The sequence below is a fragment of the Littorina saxatilis genome, linkage group LG17, assembly GCF_037325665.1.
Source record: "Littorina saxatilis isolate snail1 linkage group LG17, US_GU_Lsax_2.0, whole genome shotgun sequence".
In the NCBI taxonomy this organism is placed as follows: Eukaryota; Metazoa; Mollusca; class Gastropoda; order Littorinimorpha; family Littorinidae; genus Littorina; species Littorina saxatilis.
The window spans coordinates 59230023-59256717 of record NC_090261.1 but is presented as its reverse complement, the minus strand read 5'-3'; the positions used below and the strand labels follow the sequence as shown (position 1 = coordinate 59256717).

The following is a 26695-nucleotide window of genomic DNA, read 5'->3' as shown; positions in this document are numbered from 1 at the left end:
GGCTTCGCCGGGAAGAAGTAGAGCCGAATACCCGGGAGATAAACGCGCAAAACACTGGAGAAGGTAAGGAAGAGTTACTGGGAATGGATGTACAGAAAAACCAAAATCGGTTCAGCGCTGCGCGCTGAGAGCACGCACGTGTTCAAAATTTTCCACGATTGTGTCCGGGGTCTACCTGAATATGCCCACCAAATTTGAAGCAGATCCATCCAGAACTTTGGCCGTGAATCGCGAGACAGAGACAGACAGCGTGGCGGTTCATCACAAACACATATCTCATCGATGAGGTTGTGTCCGGGGTCTCTCTGAATAAGCCCACCAAATTTGAAGCAGATCCATCGAGAACTTTGGCCGTGCATGGCGAATACACACATACACACACACACACACAGACAGACAGACAGACACAAGTCGTATATATATATAGATTGGAACAAACAAATATGGAAAAAATAACCAAAACAAGCTTTCACGTTTTCACCAATATTTTGGCCTCGTGGCCTTCGTCAGGGTGTTCTATAATACTATATATATATATATTGTGTTGAATTAGATTTCAACCTAATGCATACCTTCAAACTAAGAAAAGAAGATGATTTGAAAGAAATGTCAACCAAACCCATGTTTACAAACTACATGTACTTAAAAAAGAAGGTGATTGTGTTGAATGAAACTTCTACCAGTCTGTGCTTACAAACTAAAAAAACAAGTCAAACAAAGAACATGGCAAGTAGTTCTAACACCTACCATCTCCGAGCGAAGCAAACTGTCTTGACCCACTTCATCCATGATACTGAAACAAAAACAGAGTGTTTCAAGCAGCTATGACCGAAAACTCTTTTTCCCGAGACTATACAAACTATTTACTCAGTTCATTATCAAAATCTCTCAGGTATAAAAAGACACAGAAAATCAGACACCTGTGCACACTCTCACAAGCACACACAAAGGAAGGCCAAGTCAATCAGCGTTTTAATCTCACCTGTCTTCCACACCTCGGTTTTGTGCCACACAGAACATTCCATGTGCACTTGAGAAGAAGACAGCCTTCCCATCACATATACCTGTGTAAAACATCAGAACAATAAATCTGTTAAAATCAACAAAATGCTTTAACTCACAGACCTGTTTACACTTACATTGACCCATGAGGAAGATTTGAAGGAAAATGAGGAAGATTTTCCACTTCATGAGGAAGATTTTTTTTAAAGCCACAAACTCGCTCTAAAACAATAAAACACTCTTTTTTTCATAATTAATTTTGCTGTGTGCCCAGAAATGATAAACTGATGGGCTGTACGTGCCGTTCACAATCATTCTTCCCACCATGAGTGATCGAGAAATGACTGTTACACAGCGTGCAGTAAGAATGGCTTGGTCCAAATTTCCTGGAAACCGTCAAGTCCGGATACTTCTTTGAGTAATCTTCTTTCCACTTCTGATAATAGATTCTCTTCTTCTTTGCCCCACACGCATTAGTCGCGCTCTTCATCGTCAGTTTCGTGTCGGTGTCGGTGTTGTTCCTTTCTTTTCGTTGGAGGCTTTTTGCAAAAAGACACCAACTGGCAACACGTGTAACCAAAGTACCGGAAGAAGACACACGGTTCTAACAGGAAATTGACGAAAGACGTCTTAATACTGAGAAAACTATCGCGACTTTTTACCGAAAACATCACAAATATTTTTTTCTCAAAATCGCGCCAAATTGCGGAAGACTTCAAGCAGTGCGCGGACAAGCGGAAAAACGATCTTAAATCCGTAAAACTTCCGCCCATTCCGTAAGAGTAAACAGGTCTGAACTCATTGTCTCCCAGGTACGGACATATCCGTACCCACACATGTCATATGGCTCTATCAGACCACATATGGATATATCAGCTCAGACTGTTAGCTTCAGTCACTTCCTGTAACCTCCATCTAACGCCTGCATTCCAGCATGTTGATACACAGTTTCTACACAGTTACTACTATTCTGAGTGACCTGCTGCAGCACAACTAGTCTCGGCTAAAACAAAACTTGGTCAAAATAGGTGGGGTAGAAAGTGTTAAAAGAATACAATACAGGAACAAATTAAACAAGAAGAGCAAACGCTCGATCGAGTCACTTTCGCAGTTCTGAATATTATATGAGGCATCAGATGGACAGGAAGAAATTGCTATTCACAACACAATGAGTCACGTTCACATAAAATTTGAGCCCGGTCACTTTTATAGTTTCCAAGAAAAGCCCAACGTTAAGTTGTGTGTTGCCGAACAGAAAAGGCTAGTTATCTCCCTTGTTTTTCTGATAACGTTCGTAAAAGGCTACAGATGTAAATACTTTGATGTAAAGAATAATCCTACAAAGTTTCAATCACATCCGATGAACTTTGTCAAAGATATAAAATGTCTAATTTTTCCTTTGACGCTGACCTGTGACCTTGAAAAAGGTCAAAGAAACCATCGTTAAAGTGTAGAGGTCATTGGAGGTCACGACTAAACAAAATATGAGCCCGATCGCTTTGATAGTTTCCGAGAAAAGTCCAACGTTAAGGTGGTGTCTACGGACGGCCGGCCGGTTGGCCGGCCGGACGGCCAGCCGGACAGACTAACACTGACCGATTACATAGTCACTTTTTCTCAAGTGACTCAATAAAAAGACACTGCTACACACCTTTCATGGCGACCACCTTTCATGGCGACCACCTTTCATGGTCACCACCTCTCCACAAAGACCCCTGCCCAAAACATCCGCCCCAAAGAAACGATCGCAGACAAGTTTGAAAAATAAGTGACACAATGATTGTTTGTTTGTTTGTTTGTTTGCTTAACCCAGCCGACCACGAAGGGCCATATCAGGGCGGTGCTGCTTTGACATTTAACGTGCGCCACACACAAGACAGAAGTCGCAGCACAGGCTTCATGTCTCACCCAGAGTGACACAATGAAGAAAGCGTCTAAGAAAATGAGGTCACAAAATAGAGGAACTAATCATAATGTAGGTTCTTAAGGGCAGACCGGGTAGGCAAAATGAGTTATTTTTGGTCTCATACACCTTTTTGGGGTTGTTGCATTTTTCACACCTTTGAACATCCTGGAATGCATTCAATAATCTGCTTTTGTCATTTTAGACATGTATTCATGTAAATAAAACCATTTTCAAACCGATGTTTTGTTGTTTTTGTCTGTGTTTTATCAAAAAAATCGAAAAAATGGTCAACTTTGGATACTCCGTGCTGGTAAATGTGCGCACATGACATGACCCTTCGCTGTTCAAACTGTGTGGAAATTTCCGTTCTTCAAGATGACGTCATCACCGTTGGGGAATTTCCGTTGACATAGGCACAAAGAGAGAGAATCCGTTCCAACCGAAACCCCGGAATTAATATATGCAAATATATGTAGGTCAAAGGCATTTGGCGCAAGCGCAGTAGACAACTTATCAGTCCCCCGGTGTCAACAAATCCATGACGTTTTCACCGATTCAGCAGCATTTTTCAAAGTTTTGAGCTGCGGAGAACAAATGTTCGGCATAGTGACAAGAAATATCAGAGAAAGATGAACCAGCAGCAGCGAACAGTAGAAGGAAGTAACAACACTCCGAAATGAACCAACATGATCGTATTTGAGCAGACGACATTCTAAGATTCTTGACTCGACGAGGTGGGTTTTGCTTCTTTCTCTTTTCGATCTTGTTTGTTTGACAACGTGATTTATTGCACATCGTTATGTTGTTGTTGTTGTAAGAATGTGTTAGGGTTTGCAGGTAAATGATAAACAGTTTGTGTCTGAAGTATTTTGCGGGTTTCTTGATCCAATTTACTGACCATGCCGCCGCCGCACACCCCCCCCCCCCCCCCCTCCCTCCCTCGATCATATCTGTGATATCGTCTTCACAACCCCTATTTTATTGTTCTTCGCTGGCCAGTCCTTGAGAGCTTACTATGGTGTAACATGTCATCAGTATTCTTTGTCTGGGGTCAAACTGAGAAGCAGCATCTGAGCGATGTACGACTGACACAGTTTCTGTTTCTGGTCATTGACCGTAGGAAAATAAGTACCCTACTAGAGAGCGTTCTCTAATTCTAAAGGATTGGTTTACACCAGCATGGCTGACCAACCTATCATTGACAGCAATATTGTTGTCAAATCTTTTCCATTAACTAAGGAATAAAAAAAATAGATCCAATTTACTTCACCAAAGAAAAAAAAAGAGTTAAACTAAAGGACTGGGGATGCAACTCATGAATCAAAAGCATAAAGATCACCTGCAAACAGTGCTAGGTTTAGGAAATCTGAAAATGTATACACACACACAGAACACACACACACAAAACAGACAACAGACAAGAAACAAGCAAATACATAGCAAGTGTGATGAAATAAATTAATTTTAAAAGAAAAATATGAAAAGAAAGAAAGAAAGAAAGAAAATAATTCAGCTAGTTTCAGTATTAGTTCCTGCGTGTATGTGATTGTGTGGTTACTCAAATCCCATAGTAAACTTGACATGTACATTTTGTGATAGGGGCCAATTAATGAATGTCTTTTGTGTGTGTGTGTGTGTTCGTCAACCGACATATGTGGGTACGAGCCGCTGAGGTGGTTGTAAGAAAACCCGCCTGGTTCAGTGGTTGGGGGCTGATTGGGATTTCTGATTTACCAGCCTAGCCAAAAAGTTGAGGTACACCCCATGTAACATGGTCATTTGCAAAATAAAGTACAAGCACTTGTTGACGTTTATATTGAGTCTTAAAATTTGCAGCTTATTACAAACAAAAACCATGGACAGTTGTATCAAATATTAAATCAGTGTTTGTGTATTTATTAGGTTGGAGCAAGGGGAGAGCCAGTCCTCCTGTGGTGGCAGCGAGGAGAAAGATTGACCTGATGGAAAAGTTTGCTAAACCGGAACTACCCTCTTCCACAGCAGAAACATCAGCTTTGCCATCTTCTGACCAACCATAAGAAGATACAGATACTTTGCCATCTTCTGACCCATCACAAGCAGATATGGATACTGGTACTGTGCAACGTCACTCCGCTGACATGTGTTGGGCTTTTGTCAACATTGATCAGCTCAATCTATTGCTGAAAGGTTTATATCCTGTACTGAATGCTTGTCTGATAGCAGTCTGATTATGAAAGAAGGTGATGCATCAGCCCAAGGATTTGCAAAGGCCCTGCATCTGGAGTGCATATGAGTGTCCATTCAAGTCTGCAGTTGTTTACTCTTCTCCCGGTGTTTGCAACGCTTCGGGTGGTAAAGTTGCATTTTAAATAATCCGCGTATGACCAAGTTGGTACATGGAAAGGGACATTCAGCTTTACAGAAATTTGCTGCAGTGTTAGGATTGAGCACAGAAATACTGTAATTAAAATGTTGCAACTTTTGAATGGCTTGATAGCTTTGTTCCATTTGTGTATATATAATTATGTAATGTTGTTGATGATTTGTGAAGCATCATTTCTATGCAATGGAATAAGAAATCAGTGCATCCGTTGGGTTTTTATGAGTCTGACAGTTTGGTTCTGATCAATATTTTCATATCAGCACAAACACAGATAATTGACTTTTTTAATGTTTTCATATAATTTTTTTTTAAATCAAAAAAATCTGATAATTTGATTATCAAATTATTTCCCCTTCATAGTTAAAGTGTTATTCTGGTTAAAAAAAAACCACCCCATTAATTCAAGCTCTACTGTGGTACTAGTTTACCGGGGTACTAGTGAGACTCTTTTACATGCTGTTTTCTCTACATGTAATTTGAGACAAAATGTGGTAATTAAAATGTTGTAACTTTTGAATGGCAAGATGGATTTGTTCCAATTTTGTATATGTTGTTTATGATTTGTGAAGCACCATTTCTGTGCATGGAATAAGAATACAGTGGATTCCTTGTGTTTTTATGAGTCCGACAGTTTCGTTTTGATTCATATCTGCACTAACATAGATGAGTTTTCAAATGATTTTTTAAAAAAAGTCTGGATAATTTGATCGTCAAATCATTTCCCCATCATAGTAAAGTGGTTATTCTTATAAAAACATATCAATTCAGGCTGCACTGTGCTACTAGTTTGAGGTACTGGTTGGAATCTTTCAAATGCTGTTTTCTCTGAATGTAATTTTCAGACAAACATCTGTAATTAAAATGTTGCAACTTTTGAATGGCTTGATGGATTTGTTTCATTTTTGTTTATGTTGTTTATGATTTGTAAAGCGTCAGTTTTGTGTATGGAATAAGAGTTAAGTGCATTGGTTGGGTTTTTATGAGTCTGACAGTTTGGTTCTGATTCATGTTTTCATATCGGTACAAACAAAGATGGCTGTTTTCATATGATGTATATAAAAAAAATCCTGATAATTTGATTGTCAAATCCTTTTCCCTACATAGTAAAGTGGTCATTCTGATAAAAACATATGAATTCAGGGTGCACTGTGCTACTGGTTTTTTTATGTACTGGTTCAAATCTTTAAAATGCTGTTTTCTCTGAATGTAATTTTCAGACAAAACGCTACAATTAAAATGTTGCAACTTTTGAAAGGCTTGATGGATTTGTTCAGTTTTTGTATATGTTGTTTATGAGTTGTACAGCATCAGTTCTGTGTATGGAATAAGAGTTCAGTGCATTGGTTGGGTTTTTATGAGTCTGACAGTTAGGATTTCATGTATTTTTCTTATCAAAACTGAACCGGTAACTGAAAATGCTAAATTAAAATAATATATTGCTTAGAAATGCTTTTCGATACACAGAATTATTAAACACACACATATTGCTGCAAAGAAGAAAAATTGGATCAAAACATGCACTGGTTCACAAACTGCAACATTTTAAAAAAAGCACATTTTATAACGTTTTTCTCACATTTTGGTGAATAAAACCCCCCAAAATTGCTTTTCACTCAAAATTTAAAATGGTTTCCCTTAATTAGGTTATTCTGGTTGCAAAAATCAAACAAGCAGCAAGCTGTTTCCAAAATAAAAAAAAAAGTGCTTGCCTACCCTGTCCCCCCTTAATAGAGAGGTCCCAGTGTAATAATCTAAGACTGGCGATAAATACCTGCACCAATCAGCTGGTCTGCCGAATTTTGGAGATCCATGCGGTCTGCTGGCTGACTGTCATTCACTGACAATAAAACAGGAATATACACACAATGAGAAATGCTTCATTATCATGAAAGGCGAAAAGAACACTGTACTAGCTTCATTTACTTATGACAATTGCATGAAAGAACACACAAAACCCCACACACGTGTAGAAACAGAAATGTATAAATACACACACACTTGCAGGAACACACAACACACCCACACATCCACACATCCATACATGTACACACACACACACAAAAACACACACACACTCCCACTCTGAAACACACTCCCACTCTGAAACACAATCCCACTCGCAGGCACGCACACAACCAACCCGGCAGCATGAAGATGAGACGTCTGCAGTAGATGAGCGCCTCTTGAGATGTCAGTGTGGGGACAAGCAGATGATAACTCAAAAGTTCTTCCTCTCTTGAAACCTGAAAAGTATACCCACAACCAAATATAACACAACCACAATTTAACGCACAGACAATCTCAAACTTCTGACCTTGGAATACCATAATCATCAGGTGCTGAACGAGCAACAAACATACCAACAATACAGTGAAAACCAAAATGACTTCTGTTCAAAGACTTGTATGTATTCTGATGTGGCAAAAATGTTCAGTGTATTTGTAACTGACCGATTAAGCGATAAAAGTTTGGAACATAAACAATCAAACAAGAAAGACAGGGTCCAGGGGATTGTGAGACCACGTTAGGATCCAAGCGTTGAATCCCCCCCAAAATAGAGCAGTTCAGTTGTTGTCTGTCATTTGAGCGTTGATGCGTTAAGCTGCCGTTATGCGCCATACATGGCCCAGCTCATCCGGCTTCAGCGTGTTTTTATACCGGAGTGGTCCTTCTCCTAGACTGGTGGCTTTACAGGGCTGTCGGGTCCAGTCTACCCGGCTATTTGGCCATAGCTGGCTGGTTTGTTTATCTGAGGTGACCTTCCCCAGGGCTAGAGCTTATAATGTGGCTCTTGATCGCATGGTGCTCCCGTTATTGGACACCTGAGATATTTCTTGAGTGTAACAGTGCCACCTGTTACCCCGCCCCATCCTGCTGGAAGCACCGCCATTTGGTCCGCGACTGCTTATTCGTCCTGGCAAGCCTGGCTTATCTCGCAGCTAACCTCGATATCTGAAGGCCACCCCACTATCCGCCACCTGTGGACGCGCCTGGTTGGGGGTGGTTGTCCCTACTTTTCTATGGAGCAGTTCAGTGATTTTTGACACTATTAGAGCTGCTACAGGCATGCAGGTTCCACTGGACCATCAGATCATTCCAAACTTCGCTTTGGCCAAAAGGGAGTAGTCTATAACCAACATCATCTTACATCATATCTTTCCCTGTAGTCCAGCAGAGTCAGCTTGTCCAGCTGTTTTGGTGCCTCCTCCTCGTCAGTGGACAGCAGGGCTGCCAAACAACACAACACAGACATAATGACAAACTCAAAACACATTTCTCACACAACACAGACATAATGACAAACTCAAAACACATTTCTCACACAACACGGACATAATGACAAACTCAAAACACATTTCTCACACAACAAAGACATAGTGACACACTCAAAACACATTTCTTACCAAAGTCACAGTTTAAAACTAAATTCAGAGTACATGAAACTACCGCAGTGAATGTGAACAAAATCTCATGCATTGTTTTCTGTAACTGATTTTATACCTTTATTACAACAACAGTTGAACCTGTCCTTGGAACCACCTCTCAAAAACGACCACCAGCCAACAACCGCTCAGGGGAGTTTATCTTCTACACAATTCCCCTTTTCAAGGCGACCACCTGCCAACAACCACTCAGGGGAGTTTATCTTCTACACAATTCCCCTTTTCAAGGCGACCACCTGCCAACAACCACTCAGAGGAGTTTATCTTCTACACAATTCACCTTTTCAAGGCGACCACCTGCCAACAACCACTCAGAGGAGTTTATCTTCTACACAATTCACCTTTTCAAGGCGACCACCTGTCTATAACGACTACTTTTGATCGGCCCCTTGGGTGGTTGCTATGAACCGGTTTGACCCTCGTTGTTTCGTGTTAAGCAAACATTTTAGATCACAAAATCCCGGTAGAAGACTTAGCAATAATTCAAGCATACAAAATGTCTAAGACATACCATGAAAACACAAAAATGAACAAACAAATAGCTAACAAACCAGCGGACAAACAAGAACGAAAGATGAGCGGGATAAAGCCAGCTTACCAACAACATAGTAGAGGTCTGGACTGGCTTCAAGATTTGTCCCAGCCGCCAAGATCATCACTCCATCTCTGCAACACAAAACAACTTTACAACAAAAATAAAACAATAACTTTAAAAAAAAAAGAAAAAAAAAGTAACTTTGACCTCATAAAACATGTCTTAATAAATCTCCTCAAGCTGCATGGGCATATCAGGAAGGAAACTATTTTCAAGATTTTCCAGGCAGCTAGGATCACCACTCCAACTCTGCCACACAAAACAATGGAAAAGAAACTCTCCACATGTTATTACGTGGAGAAAACTTAGTCACAACACAAGGGCATTTATGATTTGAGAAAGGAATCCTTTTCACTGTACACATGTCAAATAACATAACAGATGTCACCTGAAGGGTAGCCCTTTTCAGGTTTTCTAAAGTGTAGAAAAAAAAAAGAAAAAAAATATCCCAAAAAATTGCTTACCTGGTAAGCTGCAAGTCCAGCAGCCAGACAAGCAACTGAGGCAGATTCACAGACTCCTGGTCCTGCAAATATGAAAACCAAAGAAACCCAGTTATTCCCCGACGATATCTATTATACAAGGGCAGTGCATCAAAATGCTACATCTACATCTATTTGCTGTAACAAGAATTGACAGAGATGTAAACTTCTCTTCATGCAAATGATCATTTTTCTAAGTCTCTTTTATCTTATTCTAAACTTAGACAAAAGCTGATTCTGTGAATCTTCATTGTGCCATAAGCCTGTTCATACACACTGTAAAATGTGCTTGTACTGCATACAACACACACACACACACACACACACACACACACACACACACACACACACACACATACACACACCCAGAGCAGGTAAAAAGCCAAACGCACCCAAACTCTTCTTGCCAACGCATCTTTGACGAGCCGCAGAGCATCAGCCTGATAAATCAGCTGAACAAAGAAAAGAAGGGAAATCAAAGTAAAATCACACAAAAATGTTGACTAGTTTTGCTGTGGTCAAATATCAGTGAATGGCATCAAAAACCATGCAAATCCAATTAACATGAAACTGCATCGTCTTGAAACAAAATAACTTTTCCTCACAGAGGAAAGAGCCATACATATGTATGTGCGACAAGATTATTATTAAAATAAAGTTCATAAACTTCTAGCGCTGATCTTGAAAGACACAGAACTATGCTATCGGCAAGGATTAAAACCTTAAAAAAAGGTTATCTACATCTGCTGTTTCTTGATACCCTGATATACAGCTGAACCTGTCTTTTAAAACCATACCCCCCTCCCTTTTCTGAAACTTTCTCTTCCTAACGTCTGCTAATGTACCTCTATTGTAAGACTTGATTTTTTTGTTGTTGCAACCTTACAAAAAGCATACCTTTTCAGGAGAGAAAGTAGACATCATCCATTTCTGCAGGTGGGTGTCTGACAAGACGTAGAATGGTCGTGTCTCATCCTCTTCATCCTCCACACCTGCTACTAATGCTTGCAGTGGCTGAAAAAAAAGTTTAGAACACCTTTTACATAATGCTATTCATTCACTCAGTGATTGCTCTTTTAATATTCATTGAAGAATGAAAGGTCACTGCAGCGGTCAGAATTCAGCAATTTCAAGTACACTAGAAGTGTAACACAAATGGCATGTATTTTGCAGTGAGCTTCATTGTTGGTGACGTGTATTTGTGAAGATAAGATGTAGATTTGTGAAGGCCTTATGTGTATGGAGTTTTGCACAATAGTTCCACAGTGATACCCATAGTCTTCACTATGACAGTACCACACGTGTGTACATTGACAGGCCTTGGCCTCAGCTTTTAAAGCCAAACATTCGAATCCAGGGCACAAAGCCTTGTTATAGAAGAAGGCCATAGAGCTAAATTAAGCGTTGCCAGCGACATCCAATGTAGTCCAGAAACGAGTCAACAGAGCTACATCTGTCGCCCCCACGTATCGGCCGATGTTGGCCTTTAAAAAAATCCATACATTTTCATTCTCCCTGCTTGCCCTACTTCCCCTTTTAAGTGTTGTTCTATCCCACAGACGCCAAGAGAACCTCTTATTCTTGCAGAAACAAAGTCAAGTCTGTACTCACAGCGCCGGCGGTCTGTGCTGGCGTGGCACCAAAGATAAAAGAGGACATGCGACGACTGATTCCGGAGAACATTCCCTGCGCTGTCTTCAGAGCTATGCATGTGATGGAATTCTGCACACATAAATTATTCTTTTTTTCAAGTGATGTACAAGTACAACATAGACAAGACACATGTATCAATATGATTTTGTCATAAATTTGATAAGTAACACAATGCAGTTAACACAAATATCTGCATGACACAAGGCAAAAGTGGGGAACCAGCAGTCTGTTGTTGAAATATCGTTGTCACTCAATAGAAGCCTGCACAAACAGAAAAGCTAACAATGTTCTATCAACAATGTTCTATCAACAATGTTCTATCAACAATGTTCTATCAACAATGTTCTATCAACAATGTTCTATCAACAATGTTCTATCAACAATGTTCTATCAGCAATGTTCTATCAGCAATGTTCTATCAGCAATGTTCTATCAGCAATGTTCTATCAGCAATGTTCTATCAGCAATGTTCTATCAACAATGTTCTATCAACAATGTTCTATCAACAATGTTCTATCAACAATGTTCTATCAACAATGTTCTATCAACAATGTTCTATCAGCAATGTTCTATCAGCAATGTTCTATCAGCAACTATCAACAACGTTCTATCAACAACGTTCTATCAACAACGTTCTATCAACAACGTTCTATCAACAATGTTCTATCAACAATAATGTTCTATCAACAATGTTCTATCAACAATGTTCTATCAACAATGTTCTATCAACAATGTTCTATCAACAATGTTCTATCAACAATGTTCTATCAACAATGTTCTATCAACAATGTTCTATCTTCTATCAACAATGTTCAATCAACAACGTTCTATCAACAATGTTCTATCAACAACGTTCTATCAGCAACGTTCTATCAACAACGTTCTATCAACAACGTTCTATCAACAACGTTCTATCAACAACGTTCTATCAACAATGTTCTATCAACAACGTTCTATCAACAACGTTCTATCAACAACGTTCTATCAGCAATGTTCTATCAACAACGTTCTATCAACAACGTTCTATCAACAACGTTCTATCAACAACGTTCTATCAACAACGTTCTATCAACAACGTTCTATCAACAATGTTCTATCAACAATGTTCTATCAACAATGTTCTATCAACAACGTTCTATCAACAATGTTCTATCAACAACGTTCTATCAGCAATGTTCTATCAACAATGTTCTATCAACAATGTTCTATCAACAATGTTCTATCAACAACGTTCTATCAACAATGTTCTATCAACAATGTTCTATCAACAACGTTCTATCAACAATGTTCTATCAACAATGAAAACATGGAAGAAGAAAAACAACAAAACAGAATCTTGCATTAAACATGGTAAGCAAAAGGCATAGCAGAAACCACAACATTTCTTAAACAACATATCTATCTATCTATCTATCTATATATATATATATATATAAGACTAGTGTCTGTCTGTCTGTCTGTCTGTTCGCGATGCACGGCCAAAGTTCTCGGTGGATCTTTTTCAAATTTGGACACCGTATTCAGCTACACCCCGGACACAACCTCATCGATGAGATATTTCAACACGTGCTCTCAGCGCGCAGCGCTGTGCGCGCTGAACCGATTTTGTTGTTGTTGTTTTTTTGTTGTCGGGATCCACTACCAGTAACTCTTCCTCATCTTCTCCAGTGTTTTCAGCCGCGATTATCTCCCTTCCTTCGTGTGGCGTCAATCCATATTCCCGTTACTACGTTACTATTTTTAGAAGGTCACTGCACGTTACTATTTTTAGAAGGTCTCCAGTGTTTTGCGCGTTTATCTCCTTTCCTTCGTGCGCCGGCAAAGCCGGCGTACACCCGGCAGAGCCAGGTCACCGGCACAGCCTGGTATTCGGCTCTACTTCTTCCCGGCGAAGCGGGTAATCATCTAGTATTAATATATAACTGTAAAAATAACAACAGTGAAAAGAACATCAACTAAAACAAAACCAAATTAGTTCAATACAGTGGAACCTCCCTTTTAAGACCTTGCTTTTTCATAACCTCTGAAAATTTACCTTCATTTTAAGACTCCCTCCTTTTTAAGACTGATTTTCTCAGATTATTGGAGGTCTGTACATGTTAGTGAACCCACCTGTCCATGAGAGGGCTTCAGTAAAAGGAGAGAGCTGGTGGTTGTTGCCAGCAGACACCCATGAGGCTGGAAAAGAAACAACACACTGGTTCATCACAAGACAATTTAGCAGACTTGAAAACAGGAGCAGGAACATGTGTCAATCGGAAGCATGGAACTGCAATTGTCATGCGTCTTTTCTAAAATTCAAAATAAAAAAATTATCAACATCATAATGTTGATAATTCAGTTGTTCTGTTACTAAATTAATCATTAACTCCCTACAAACTATTTGGCCAGTCTTGTGAGATAGCAAAATCCGTCTCATCTACAGGCCTCAAAGTGGGGAGTATTTTACTCGCCATGGCGAGTAGAAACATGTAACTGGCGAGTAAATATGTTCATCTACTCGCCAAATGCGAGTAAAGTTGCTGAAACAAACTGTTGGCTTGGCTAGTAACGTTTGTTCTCAGGCTAGTACATTTTCAGAATCACTAGCCAAAGGCGAGTACACATATTGTTGGACTTTCAGAGCTGATCTACAAAACTTCTTGTCAATTACATGCAAACAATAATCTGTCCACAAAAACTCCTTTCCCCCAAATTGAACATTTTTACTTTACAATCACTCACTTGAAAGTTGACAACACAGGCACATTCTTCTCCCTTAAGTTCAGCACTGATCTCAGAAGTGGAGGCTTCATATGCAATATTCGGCCAATAGCGAATAACGCCCTCCGGTGACACTGCCACGCAAGCTGTGGGCTGGTTTTCGCCTGACACTGGGGCAAGGACACACACTCGTCCTGCGCTGTGTGCAAGGTCACTGGGAGGCAAGGTCAGCTCCTTGCACTGAATTCCCTGGAGATTTGAAAAAACTCACTGTGAATGTGTGATTTTTGTTCAAATTCAATGATGAAAATTTCAGAATCGGACACAAGTCTCAGACATTTTAATATATTTTTGACTCAGAGCCGCAGGTGAACTGTACATGTATCTACTAAATACTGCTGCCTTTAACCAAAGAATGGCTAAAAGTAGCAACATGTTGAGAGCAACATACTAAGTAAGTTACTGACTGTCACATACATGCTTAAAGTTAAAAATAAAAGAAGACATTTTAAGTCTGTCAAAGGAAAACAGTCACTTCATGAGTTTACAGTGTTGAAAAGATGTTGTCATACTCATTGATCTACAGCGTGAATACACGCATGATCATGATACAATCCTATTGGTAACCCATACATCACTATCTCATGGGTGGGACGGAAAAATGTCATGCATCCTGAAGAATTTTAAGGGGGTGTCAGACGGGCGCATGGCGTGGTGGTAAGACGTCGGCCTCCTAATCGGGAGGTCGTGAGTTCGAATCCCGGTCGCTGCCGCCTGGTGGGTTAACAGTGGAGATTTTTCCGATCTCCCAGGTCAACTTATGTGCAGACCTGCTAGTGACTTAACCCCCTTCGTGTGTTCACGCAAGCACAAGACCAAATGCGCACGGAAAAGATCCTGTAATCCATGTCAGAGTTCGGTGGGTTATAGAAACACGAAAATACCCAGCATGCTTCCTCCGAAAGCGGCGTATGGCTGCCTATATGGCGGGGTAAAAACGGTCATACACGTAAAATTCCACTCGTGGAAAAACATGAGTGAACGTGGGAGTTTCAGCCCACGAACGCAGAAGAAGAAGAAGAAGAAGGGGGTGTCTGGGGGCCCCCAGACGCTGAAGGATTTGTATAATTAACAACCAAAAAAACGTCACCACAGACATGACGAATCCGGATTTCCGGCATATACCGGAAGAACCTCACCCATGCTATCTGTTTAGGCTACACACAGACAAGTTCACAACGATGAAAACTTACTCTTGTGGTAGTGGGGTTGCATCTCCAGACAAACAGTTTGCGACCACCAACCAACCAGGCCCAGCCACTGGGGTCTATCTTCACTGTTACTTCTGTGGATCCTGCACAATGCAAAATCCATGTCAAAGTTCAAACAAATCAAAACAGTTTTGCCACGAGGAACCGATGACTGAAAATAAAAATACGTATTGAGCATTTGCAAATGCAATACAGTGGAACCCCCCTTTTAAGACCCCCAATTAAAGACTCCCTCCCTTTCAAGACAGTGTTTTTTCAGACATTTTGTCCATAACCTCTGTAAATTTACCCTCATTTTAAGACTCCCTCTTTAACTTTTAAGACCTGATTTTCTCAGTCTTGGAGGAATAAAATGAGGGTTCCACTGTATCCACAGTTTTAGTTTTAACCCCTTCACTGCCACAGTGGTAGTAACTTATCCGAACGGTCTATGGGAAAGAACTGTGTTCAGAACCCCTACAAGTACTTGGACAGTGGTTACCTCCCATTTAGTTTTCAGAAATATCCTGAAATGTTGTTGACACAAATCCCACGTATGAGATACGGTTATGGGCGTACGATAAACAGAAAATGACCACGTATTACATACGGGGTGGGCAGTGAAGGGGTTAAGGGCTAGTGTTTGGAAAACATCTCTGGAATGTCATTAAAAAAATATTTTAGAATCTATTGTTGTGTTCTTGCATACAACAAAGTGTAAGACGATGACACAGCTTGTGTGTTCAAGTGGGATGCTTTTATTCCCGGTCCACGTGTGATCTCCTCATTTAACAATGGCCGCTATCTTCTCGGTTCTTCCGAGATCATACGAGATTGATTAACATGGATCTGGAAATGGACTAGGATGGACACAACATTCCTCCCAAACTTTATAGAAAACCCAAACTACTGTATTTAAAATCAAATGCATAATCCTATCCGAAGGATTATTTAAATCCTTCAACTTGCTGAAATTCCCTTTTTTTAACATCTCAAGACTTTGGCATAACATTTTATATTCATCATTTGCATAATTAATAATCACAAAATGTGGTCAACAAAATGTGTATTATCTTGCATCATGACATAATATCAGCAGATTATATCTCACTGTTAGTATTCCTTCCATTTTCCTCTTTCCACCATGGGAAGAATATTCTGGGTGGAGAGTTCGAATAAGCTTCACTTCTGCCGACACAATAATATACATTATCTCGTAAACATGTGTGTGTGTGTGTGCTTGTGTGTTGATGATCTGTGTGAGGAAACAAAACAATGCAAATCTGCAAATTAGGAGTTCCATGAAATAGTTTGTTTTTCACGTTAGTGGGAGTGGCATAACAAACAGCACCAAAATATAACACAATCTCACACATAAAAGAACACGCAAGACTGGCTAACGTTGTCCAGATCAGGTGAGCCTTATGGGCCTTTCTCAGACCTGCTCCAGCTTCTATTATTCAAATCAAACAGGTGAAAGTTAAAAAGTTAATTTCCCAAAATGCTTCATGTTTAAAAATAAAATGATTAGCAATTCACAGTACAGTCTACAGACCCTCCCCCTCAACACTAACAAAACACAAAAACCACACTTACTGTCAGCCAGAGTGAGGGCCTCGGTGATGAGAACTGGCAGAGGCACCCCGAAGCTTTCCACTCTGTGTCGTGACGTGTCATCTAAAATCTGTGATACTTGTAGGGAGCGAGTGCCCACTTGAGATCTGAAAAAAAAGACATGCATTTGTTACTTGAGTCCAAGTGGCAAGATGCCTGTAGTGTAAAACTGAAAGTTCAATGCATGAAAAATCCAAGACAGAGCTATGATTATGAACGATTGTTCACATCGTCTACATGAGAAAGGAAGATGTCTTGAAGGATTATTTACAGGATCCAGATTTTTATGATGGCATTCCTAAGATAACTAATTCAGCATATTCTGTAACTGTGCTTTCTAAAAATTCAAATACACAATTTTCTGCTGTTCACCGTGCTTTCCCTTATTCACAGTCACATCAGCTGCTGGGACAAGTCCTAATTCCTGTCCAGATCCAGAACCCCCATGGGTTCATGTGCAACCAGGGCAGGAATGTATGTGTCGAAGATAGAGACTTTAACCCGGGATAAACTCTATCCTCACGCTAAAATCCGGGTCCAACTATCCCCTCTTTTTGAAGCTGATAAGTTTTTTATCCCGGGGTTAGTTCAAAAACAACATGGCGGCTGCCGCACTTCAAGTGCGAAGAAACCATGTTTTCACAACAGGAATAACCTGTTTGATGTATATGAACTATTAAAAAATATCGGTTTTGCCACAGAAATTTGTGTGATCACTGACGGTGCTTAAAACGAATTTGAACTTCAAGTCGAAATTGCGATCCACCCACCCCCTCCCTTTCCCTCCAACTTACTTCACTTGAATCCTAGAACAAATGCCCTTGTTCCGCCACATTTCGCCTAACCTAATGTGAATTTGCACAAGAAAGCAACAACGCGAAGAAAACAATGGAACGAGAACAAGACCGGAACCCAGTTCAAACTAAATCAAAGAAACATTTCGTCACGATTTTCATGACGTCAAGGCCGGTCTACATGGGTCATTTAGAACAGAGCGACATCACCGTTCGAACGCGGATTCCTGAATTTAGAATGGCTTTGACATCCTTTCATGCGCAGAGGTGCGGAAATCCCCATGCCAAATATAGATCGAGGGGAATGCACGGGTTAGTTATCTTTTCTGTAATCTCGACTCATGCATTGCGCTAAAGTATCGATGCTATCCTGGGGATAGATAGTCCGAGCTAAGCTATTAGCCCAGGTCAAGTTGAACCTCGACACATACATTCAGGCCCAGATGTTTAAGCTTTGTGGTCAAGTGTGCTGAGGTATAAACTATAACTCATTACTCAGGGTTTGGTTTACTTATGCCATATTGCAAGCATACAAGATGACCCAGAAGAACTCGGTGCGCCTATTAAACTGAGTCCCTTCCATATTGCATCGTGTACCACTGTGCCAACCTTTGCACAGTTTACATTGAAACACAAACTCTCACACACAAATAATTTGGTAACATGATATCGATACACTCATAGTCATTCACTCATACACTGATTGATACACTGGCAGTTACTAAGCCCACTTGGCACTGGTCAGATTACACTTTTTACAGTACACCATTTACTGATTTAGCTTCTTTTGTCAAGTTTTGAAAACACTAACAAAACAGTAACCACGGGGTCGTTAAGTAAGGGGGTGGGGTGCCCCCTGACCTTCTTGGAGTTGAAGAGGTGGTCAAACGACCCACATACTGACATAGTCAGATAGTGTTTTTGAAGGTTTTCTCCTGGGCACTCAAAATTGATACAAATTACAATGATAGTGATACTACAGTACATTTTAAAGACACGTTTGTCGTTACAACTTACACTACAGGCGGGCATAACATGCGCCGCGGAAGTGAAAATAGCCGCCAGCCTGATAAACGCTGATCACAATTACAATTATTACAATGGACAAGAAGAAATCGACAGGGTCAAGAGAAGAATCGTTGATTCACACTATTTTCTTCACCTGTTATCTCTGGCCCGACGAGGGGTTGAAAATCCACGTTTTCCGGGTGTTCCTTTGCGTGATGGTGTGAACGGAGAATTCTGTGACCGAGTTGCCGGACCACGGGGGCTGAACATGGCTGAGAATTGTTCCTTTTTTGTCTCTTTCCGTGTTATTCGTCCTGTCTCCTCTTTCGGTTTTAGCTCGCGCCAATGGGCATTTGTCTTTATCGAGTAGTTTCGCTTTTTCACACACTTCCGTTCTTACGAACTAAACTACAAGATATTTGCTGATTTTCTAGCCACGTGTAATGTGATGATGACTAAATCAACATTACCAATTTCAAATTCAGAAAATCGTAGTTAAAGTGAGGAAGAAAACACATGCTTTAAATTACCGGCACAGGAAGTTACACATTTTTGTGATTTCTTGATGCCAAAGAGCACTTCCGTAGCAATCAAACACGCTGTGACAACTGCTGAAATCCGAAGAGCACGAACAAAACCAGCGACAAAAGCCATGGGTGAATTGAACAGTCTTTTTAAATCATATTAATTTGATCTGTAGTCTTAACATTTCTGAAAAACCAGCCTAGATGCGAATTTTAAGCAGCTGGTAACCAAAACGCCCACACAGACAAGCTCTCAAGCTACCACTGTAGTCTGTACACATAATGATACAGTTACACTTACAGTTTACCCTGGCACAAGCAGATGATTTCAGACTTTTCAACACACATGTGTAAGTTGGTGTGACACACGGTGTGAATAGTGTGTATTCTTTCATTGAGGCAACTCCTGAACTTGATTAATTCATGACGAGTCTCATTTGCAATAGGCTACATCTCTGTACATACAGAAAAACCAGTACTGAGGTGTTACTGTACTCCCAAAGGCGAATGTCTAGAACTCAGACTCAGAGATCATTCCCTTAAACTCAGAAAACCCAGATGTCGTCTGAATACAAGGCAAAACTTCTTCAGCAGTGGTGTGGTAAACATACATATGGAACAGCCTGCCTGACTCGGTTGTCACGGCTCCAACAGTGAACTGCCTGAAGAGTAGACTGGATGCGGACTGGAAGTTGTGGAACAATCTCTCATCCAGATATGATCCAAAATGCCAGATCACTATATAGATTTTTTTTTCTACGCGCATTGCCACCTTTATTATTCAGTGTGTGTTTTCACACCTAAGGAACGGTGAACAGGACCTCACAGGCCTCAAACACTGAACAAGTTAAGTCAAGATTGATTTAAAAAAAAGAAGAATGTTTTAGGACTTACTGTTCATGTACAGATTGTACTGTTTATAAGTGTTATTTTTTGTGTTTGACACAGAAGGTGACTACGATGGCTGGCAGCCACCATCAGAAGCTGAAATGAAGCTGATGCAGGCTCGCCGAGAAAGGTCTGACAAAATCTCCAAAATGATGGGAGATTATCTACTGAAAGGCTACAAGATGCTTGGCAGTACATGTCGGGAATGTGATGTGAGTCAGGGTGTTTGTGTGTGTGTGTGTGTGTGGGAAGGGGGGGATGAAGATCAGCAGAATAAATGCACAGTTTCTGTGATTTTGGAGTGTATGTTTCATGAATACATTTCCAGACCTGTCAACCCCTTCCCAGGCCAACCTGTATTACTATTAATATGACTAGAAACTGTATTCAAGGTAACAATCCCTTACAAACACTAATATTTTTTTCAAAGGGACAAAAACCAGCTGCAGACCTGTTTACCCTCGGAATGAATGTTCATACTACAGAACGAAAAATAACCATGCTTAAAAAATTTCTGACAAATAACACGAAAAATAACAAAGTTGCCTCCCTTGTCTTGAGGTAAATGATCAATAATTACTGACTCAAAACTTGAATTTAAATGAAAAAATTGTTTCCATTTGGTAATTTTCAAAACGACTCACTCAGGTTAAAAGGAAGAAGGTTTGGAAAATGGCATGCAATTATCTGAAACCGGGAAGGTCATGGAAGTGGGCTATATAAAGGATACACTGACCTAAGTATTCAAGCAGTCGATCACTCCAACGTGAACCCAACACTGCAACCCGTGTGTGTGTGTGTATCTGTTTGACTCAAATGTCATGCCTGAGTATGCCTGAGTATGTGTGTTAATCTTTATTTGCATACATGTGTAAACTGTTATTGTTGTCAAGATCACAGCATTGACATGAATTGCCCTATCATTTGGTTTGCCCGTACAGCTAGGCCTTGTAGACCGTACACACCTAAATTTGGATAAATCCCGTACAAAATATGGGAAAACCATAGGGGTTGAGAGGTATGCATTTCTTACATTAGACCTCTGTTTGACTTCGAGTGTACATAGGCATTTATCATTTATTTGTTTGTTGACAAAGATAATCCTTTGAAAAGTGGTCGATTTGGAAAGTCCTATGGCATTTGAGGTACAAATGACGTCTCGCTCAAAACCTGGTAGTAGTTTCAGAGATACAGACACTTTGGTGCAAAATAACCCAGGAAGCACGGTGATTGTTAGGACCTAAAGTATAAGCGAAACATTTGTTCTTAAGAGAGAGGGACTCTTACAATGAAAGTCGATTTACCAATTTTATAAACAGAAAATCTTGAAGATCACGGTCTTACTCTTACCGTATTTGACGGATTACAAGACGCATCGTTTTATAAGCCGCACCCCCGACTTTTAACAAAAAAATTGGAACGAGCCACGTATAGGCCGCATTACTATATTAGCCGCCGTCGAAAAAAATATAATCAGATCGTGTCAATCAATCAAAACAACCAGGCAAACGAAAGTACGGTATTTGGCGAAATCGGCTCCGAGAATAAACAAGTGAAACAAAGAAGAAAAGTGAAAAAGTTTGAAGAAAAATATCACACACACACAATTTGTAACCAACACACACATGTAGTCCCACCCAGAATAAGCTTTTTTGGGATGATTTACGACTTTTGCGCACATTTCGAGCAGACGAAAACACAACATGGCGGCTCTCGCTCCTCCAACTATCGCGAGACACAAAAAAACTAAATCTCGCGCGCTCGAGATCCTGATACATCCGGTGTTTCTCTGTACGCTATCTTGTCACGACGACTTGTTGACAAACGAAGATTCGCGAAAGAAAGAGAAAAGCGCCGAGGCTTGAGTAGAGAGCTAATAAAGTACCGGTAATCGCTAATCGAGCGAAATGAAAATCCGCGGCGACTTCCATTAGGTGAATGCTATTCAAGTTTAGGTAACGTTTTAGCCGCATCTTTTTATAAGCCGCAATGCGATTTTATTTTTTTAAAGTCGCGGCTTGTAGTCCGTCAAATACGGTACTCTTAACTCATTGTCTCCCAGGTACGGATATATCCGTACCCACTCATTTGGTTCTATCTGACCAGGTACGCATATATTCGCTCAGACTGTTAGCTTCAGTCGCTACCTGTAACGTTGATTTAACGCCTGCATTCCAACGTGTTGATACACAGTTACTACAATTCTGTGTGACCTGCTGCAGCACAGCTAATCTCGGCTAAAAAAAAAAAAGGTCAACGTCATAGGTGGGGTAAAGGAGCCGGGTCTTAAAAGGGAGGTAATAAAGATAATAATACATAGTAATAATTATAGAGCACACATATAATTATCCAGACCTCAAAGCCTGCTCAGAACAATCGTTTTGAGGAAAAAATACGATATTGACAGTGTTCCACTGTATCACGTGCATCAGTCTGAATTATTGTCCAGATCCACACAGTTTCATAAATTGTTTGTTTCTGTTATTTGTTCAGACAATATTGCTGCAGACAAAGCAGGGAGTAAACTACTGCATTGCATGCTCAGAACTCGACTCAGATGCTGACAAAGACAATCCAGGTATGAATAAATGACATTTTGTTGTTGTTACAGTTTTGATACTGATAATATGTTGGTTTATTAAGTAATATCTTGAACAGAAATTCATGTTGAAATGTTGTGTGTTCACTGGGAGAACTCAGCAGCCATAGCGAGTTGTTGACCAGTTTTTTCATGCATGCCTTGTGTAAGATGTAACCCCCCTCTAAAGATCTAAAAAAAATCTGAGAAAAAACAGGATTTAAAAGGGAGGAAGTCTTAAAATGGAGGTAAATTTACAGAGGCTATGAAAAAACATCTGACAGATCATAGACAAATAGCCTGGACCGCCAACTCGTTCTGTGACCCTTCGAGGTTACGACACTCGACTTTCAGGGGCGCTTAGTGTCCGGTTTGAAAGGCCAGCGATTTGAAGACAGTGAAAAGAAAGCACGCTCCAGTTATTTGTGACAATGGGAGGTGACAATGAACTGGATTTTGCAAAACCCCAAACTAAACTTAACAAAACTCATCGAAAAACATGTTCCATATGCACTTTAGCTGAGTTTATTTTAGCATTTTCAGAACTTACCTCGGCAACTTCGTCCATGTTTACAATTGACACCGGATATGACATCCCTCTGATTTCTGAAAGGCCATGTAAGCGTAGGTTCCTAAATGCGAGAGGCCGCTACCTCGTAATAGAGAGAAAGAGCGGAGAAAGACCTAGTTGGCGGTCCAGGATAAATGGTCTATGGACAGATCAAGGTCTTAAAAAGGAAGAAGTCTTGAATTATTATAAATATTGGTTATAGATATAATTGTACCTAACCTGGTTACTGGTGTGTTTTCTTTTTATTTAGAAGTCTTGAATTGTATAATCAAGGCAACAATTGTTTGCTTCAATGTGAGATTTTTTAACGTGTTTGACCTTGACAGATGCTGCAAACATGCAAACCTTTCGTAAAGAGGGATAACATACTTTTGCGTATGCTCGTCAATCTCCCAAAGTTAGAGAGCACCTGCTTTACCAACCTTTGCAATAAATAAAACAAATTAGTACCTGTCCTTCAGGCAAGTAGAAACTTTGAAGTAACCAGAGCTGCCAACTGCTACGATTTCAGCGTAGCATGCCACGATTTTACAGCAATTGTTATGCTGTTACGCTAAGCCCAAAACTGCTACGCTCAAACAAAAAATTATAAGTATGCAAAATTTCCACTTATCACTCGAAAATCAGCAGCAGTCATTAAAAACTGCGCTTGTGATGAAAAGGTCTGATCCAGTCAGGGGACGGTTTTGTCGTACATCCAATCGAGAACGTCGTTTCTACTTTTCGCGTTGTAGTCTTGGTTAGGCCAACAAAAAAAAGTTGTATGTTTCTGGTCACCCGACCCTACCTAGTTTTTTCCCGCCAACCCTAGACTTTTTTTTTATTGCATTTGTAAAAAGAAAAAAAAAAGCGTCAAAACGAAAGTAACAGACGGCAGACGACACAAGGGGGATAACCCCGCATCCCTTTTGTCTCATTTGTTTTGTAATGTGTTGTCTTTCTCTTTGTATAGTAAGTCCAGTCTCTTTGCGTCACTGTATAGTTATTTTCTACCCTGACCAAAAAAAATAAAAAATAAAAACAATATAAATCCCTACCTACCTACCCTATTTTTTTTTAGCCATGTTACCAGAAACATACAACTTTTTTATGTTGGCCTTAGCGTATTCTCTTTGATCGACTTGGAAAACGTTCTTGGATGTGTAGGTTACCGAGACACTGTCTCTCACTCCCAAGTCCAAGGCAAACCTCGCATAATGCGGGGTGCGATTCAAATTCAAGACAATGCTACTCTTAAACACCAATTGGTACGCTAAAAATTCCAAAATGCAGCATTATGCCACTCTTTGGGCTTCACAGGAGTTGGCAGCTATGAGTAACAGTTATTAGTAAGTTATCCAATGATTGTGCACTTCTCAGGTTTATTATATCGTAATGCTTGTCCTGTTAACACAATGGTGATTATATTTGATTAGTTATAATCCAGCTTGACCTATTTCTTGTTATTAATTACAAAGGGTGTCCCATTATTGCATTCCTTTTTGTTGTTGTTTTTATTGTAATTTTTTTTCACTTTAGTTTCAAATTCAAGTAACCCTAGTGGGTTTTGAAATAAATATTGCCTTGCCTTACAATTTTACCTCCACATTTTATTCCTGTGTTTAAATCTTGTCCAGTAACAAACCCCGCAGCCGCCTTGGCTCTGGCCAGAGAGCGTGAGATCGTCGCGGTGCCGTCTACACCTGATGCTGCGCACTCACAGACCTCCAACCAGCGAAGTCTGCTCCACAACTCTTCACAGTTCCAAGACGCGCCGAGCGGACATGCTGAAATCACATCAACAACCGTGCCAGGTGCCCCTCAAGCTGTTCGAAGTCAAGGAGTGACGGCTTCCGGTTTCTTTGCTGGCAGCGCTAGTTCTCAGAATCAGGGAGGGACAGGGGATGGTTTCTGGAGTATCGGCAGGGAAAGGGCTTCTGATGGTCAGAAGTATGTGAAAGAGTTACTGGACAAAATGGACTGGGCAGTGGCCGAACTGCGAGCCACACGAAACGTGGAATATAGCATTCAGCTGTGCCAGTTGATCAAAGCATCCGCTGAGGCTCTCTCTAGTGTTCGAGCTGCTTTAGATTCTTGAAAGAAATGAGAAAAATGTGATAACGGCATGATAATTTGAATTTTTTTAATTTCAGCGTCCCATTTGTAACTCAAATATTTCTGTGTTGAAGCGGGGGGAAAAATGAAAAAGAACAAAAATTCAGATATTTGCATGAGATTTTTGGGTGTTTGTGGTTCTGCTTGCATGTTAAATCTCATTTACTTGTTTTTATTACCTGGCAAACCAGTACTATCTGGATAGCAGTGAACAAGTAAGGACTTCTCCCTGAACGAAACTTCTTTTGCCTTTGCGAGCAGTTTTAAAGCGTCCCGGACACAGGTCTAACATTGTAGCCGTCGTGAGATGCTCAAGCAATGATGCTATAAAAAATTTAAAAAAGTAAAAAATAAGTTATGAGCGAAGCTCTCACGGTGAAAACACACACAGCCACCGCCCCTGTACTGGCTGGTAGCGTGTAGTCTTTCACCCACACTGACACAGTTGTTAAGTCAATATTGCTATCCGGCTTTTCTTTTCGGGTTGACTCACTCTCTCCAACCCCCTCCATCTCTCTCTCTCTCTCTCTCTCTCTCTCTCTCTCTCTCTCTCTGCCGTTCAAGCTGTTCGAAGTCAAGGAGTGACGGCTTCCGGTTTCTTTGCTGGCAGCGCTAGTTCTCAGAATCAGGGAGGGACAGGGGATGGTTTTAGGAGTATCGGCAGGGAAAGGGCTTCTGATGGTCAGAAGTATACTGTATGTGAAAGAGTTACTGGACAAGATCACTGCTTACTCTATTGTAACCGAGTGCCGTATCGCTACGATCACCTCGGGAGGCGAAGTGCAATCAAACAGGATTGAAAATGTTAGGGCTAATTTCTTAGCCCTATAAAAACTGTTATGCAAACCCGAAGGTTTCCTGGACAGACCTGTTGACCAGTACGATTTGGGCGTATTTTGTACGCCAAATAATTATCGGTACACAAATACGCGACACACGCACAAAATACGCCTAAGAAAAAGTCTAGAATACGTTTTCCGGTGTTGGTGTGCTGATTACGGAATGGTACAACTGATACCGTTTTCGGTCGAAGGGAGATAACCATGACAGTGAGTCTTCAGCTGTGGAAACATTGTTCAGTTGTTGGCACGTGCGATCGTCTGGACAATCGTGGCAAAATGAAGCGGAAAAATGTGCCAGTTTTGGATGACTGTACCAAGTCTAAACAGCAGAAGCAGCAGATTTTCTTGGAGAAATATAAGAAAGAGCCAGAAATTGTGGAGTC

At 40.5% G+C, this 26695-nt stretch overlaps 2 protein-coding genes across 2 annotated transcripts in view; one reads left to right on the top strand and one right to left on the bottom strand.

The window, feature by feature from the left end:
• The window catches only part of LOC138951859 (nuclear pore complex protein Nup133-like), a 35910-nt gene extending 16620 nt beyond the window's left edge, over positions 1–19290 (bottom strand). The window contains exons 1-15 of the mRNA XM_070323419.1: positions 18970–19290; positions 16996–17120; positions 15403–15503; positions 14171–14398; positions 13559–13624; positions 11405–11515; positions 10691–10807; positions 10186–10245; positions 9776–9837; positions 9315–9382; positions 8422–8501; positions 7414–7516; positions 7045–7110; positions 983–1064; positions 748–793 (exon numbers count right to left, since the gene is read on the bottom strand). Of these exons, the coding sequence (XP_070179520.1) occupies positions 748–793; positions 983–1064; positions 7045–7110; positions 7414–7516; positions 8422–8501; positions 9315–9382; positions 9776–9837; positions 10186–10245; positions 10691–10807; positions 11405–11515; positions 13559–13624; positions 14171–14398; positions 15403–15503; positions 16996–17120; positions 18970–19085 (1431 nt within the window). The 5' untranslated portion in view covers positions 19086–19290. The remainder of the gene's footprint in view (positions 1–747; positions 794–982; positions 1065–7044; positions 7111–7413; positions 7517–8421; positions 8502–9314; positions 9383–9775; positions 9838–10185; positions 10246–10690; positions 10808–11404; positions 11516–13558; positions 13625–14170; positions 14399–15402; positions 15504–16995; positions 17121–18969) is intronic.
• A 37-nt stretch (positions 19291–19327) lies between these two features.
• LOC138951862 (protein ZNRD2-like) lies at positions 19328–25591 on the top strand. Its single transcript, XM_070323420.1, has 4 exons — positions 19328–19471; positions 20288–20439; positions 22721–22805; positions 24993–25591. Exons 1-4 carry the CDS (start codon positions 19381–19383, stop codon positions 25451–25453), a joined length of 789 nt encoding a protein of 262 aa, XP_070179521.1. The 5' UTR covers positions 19328–19380; the 3' UTR covers positions 25454–25591.
• Positions 25592–26695: the final 1104 nt, after the last annotated feature.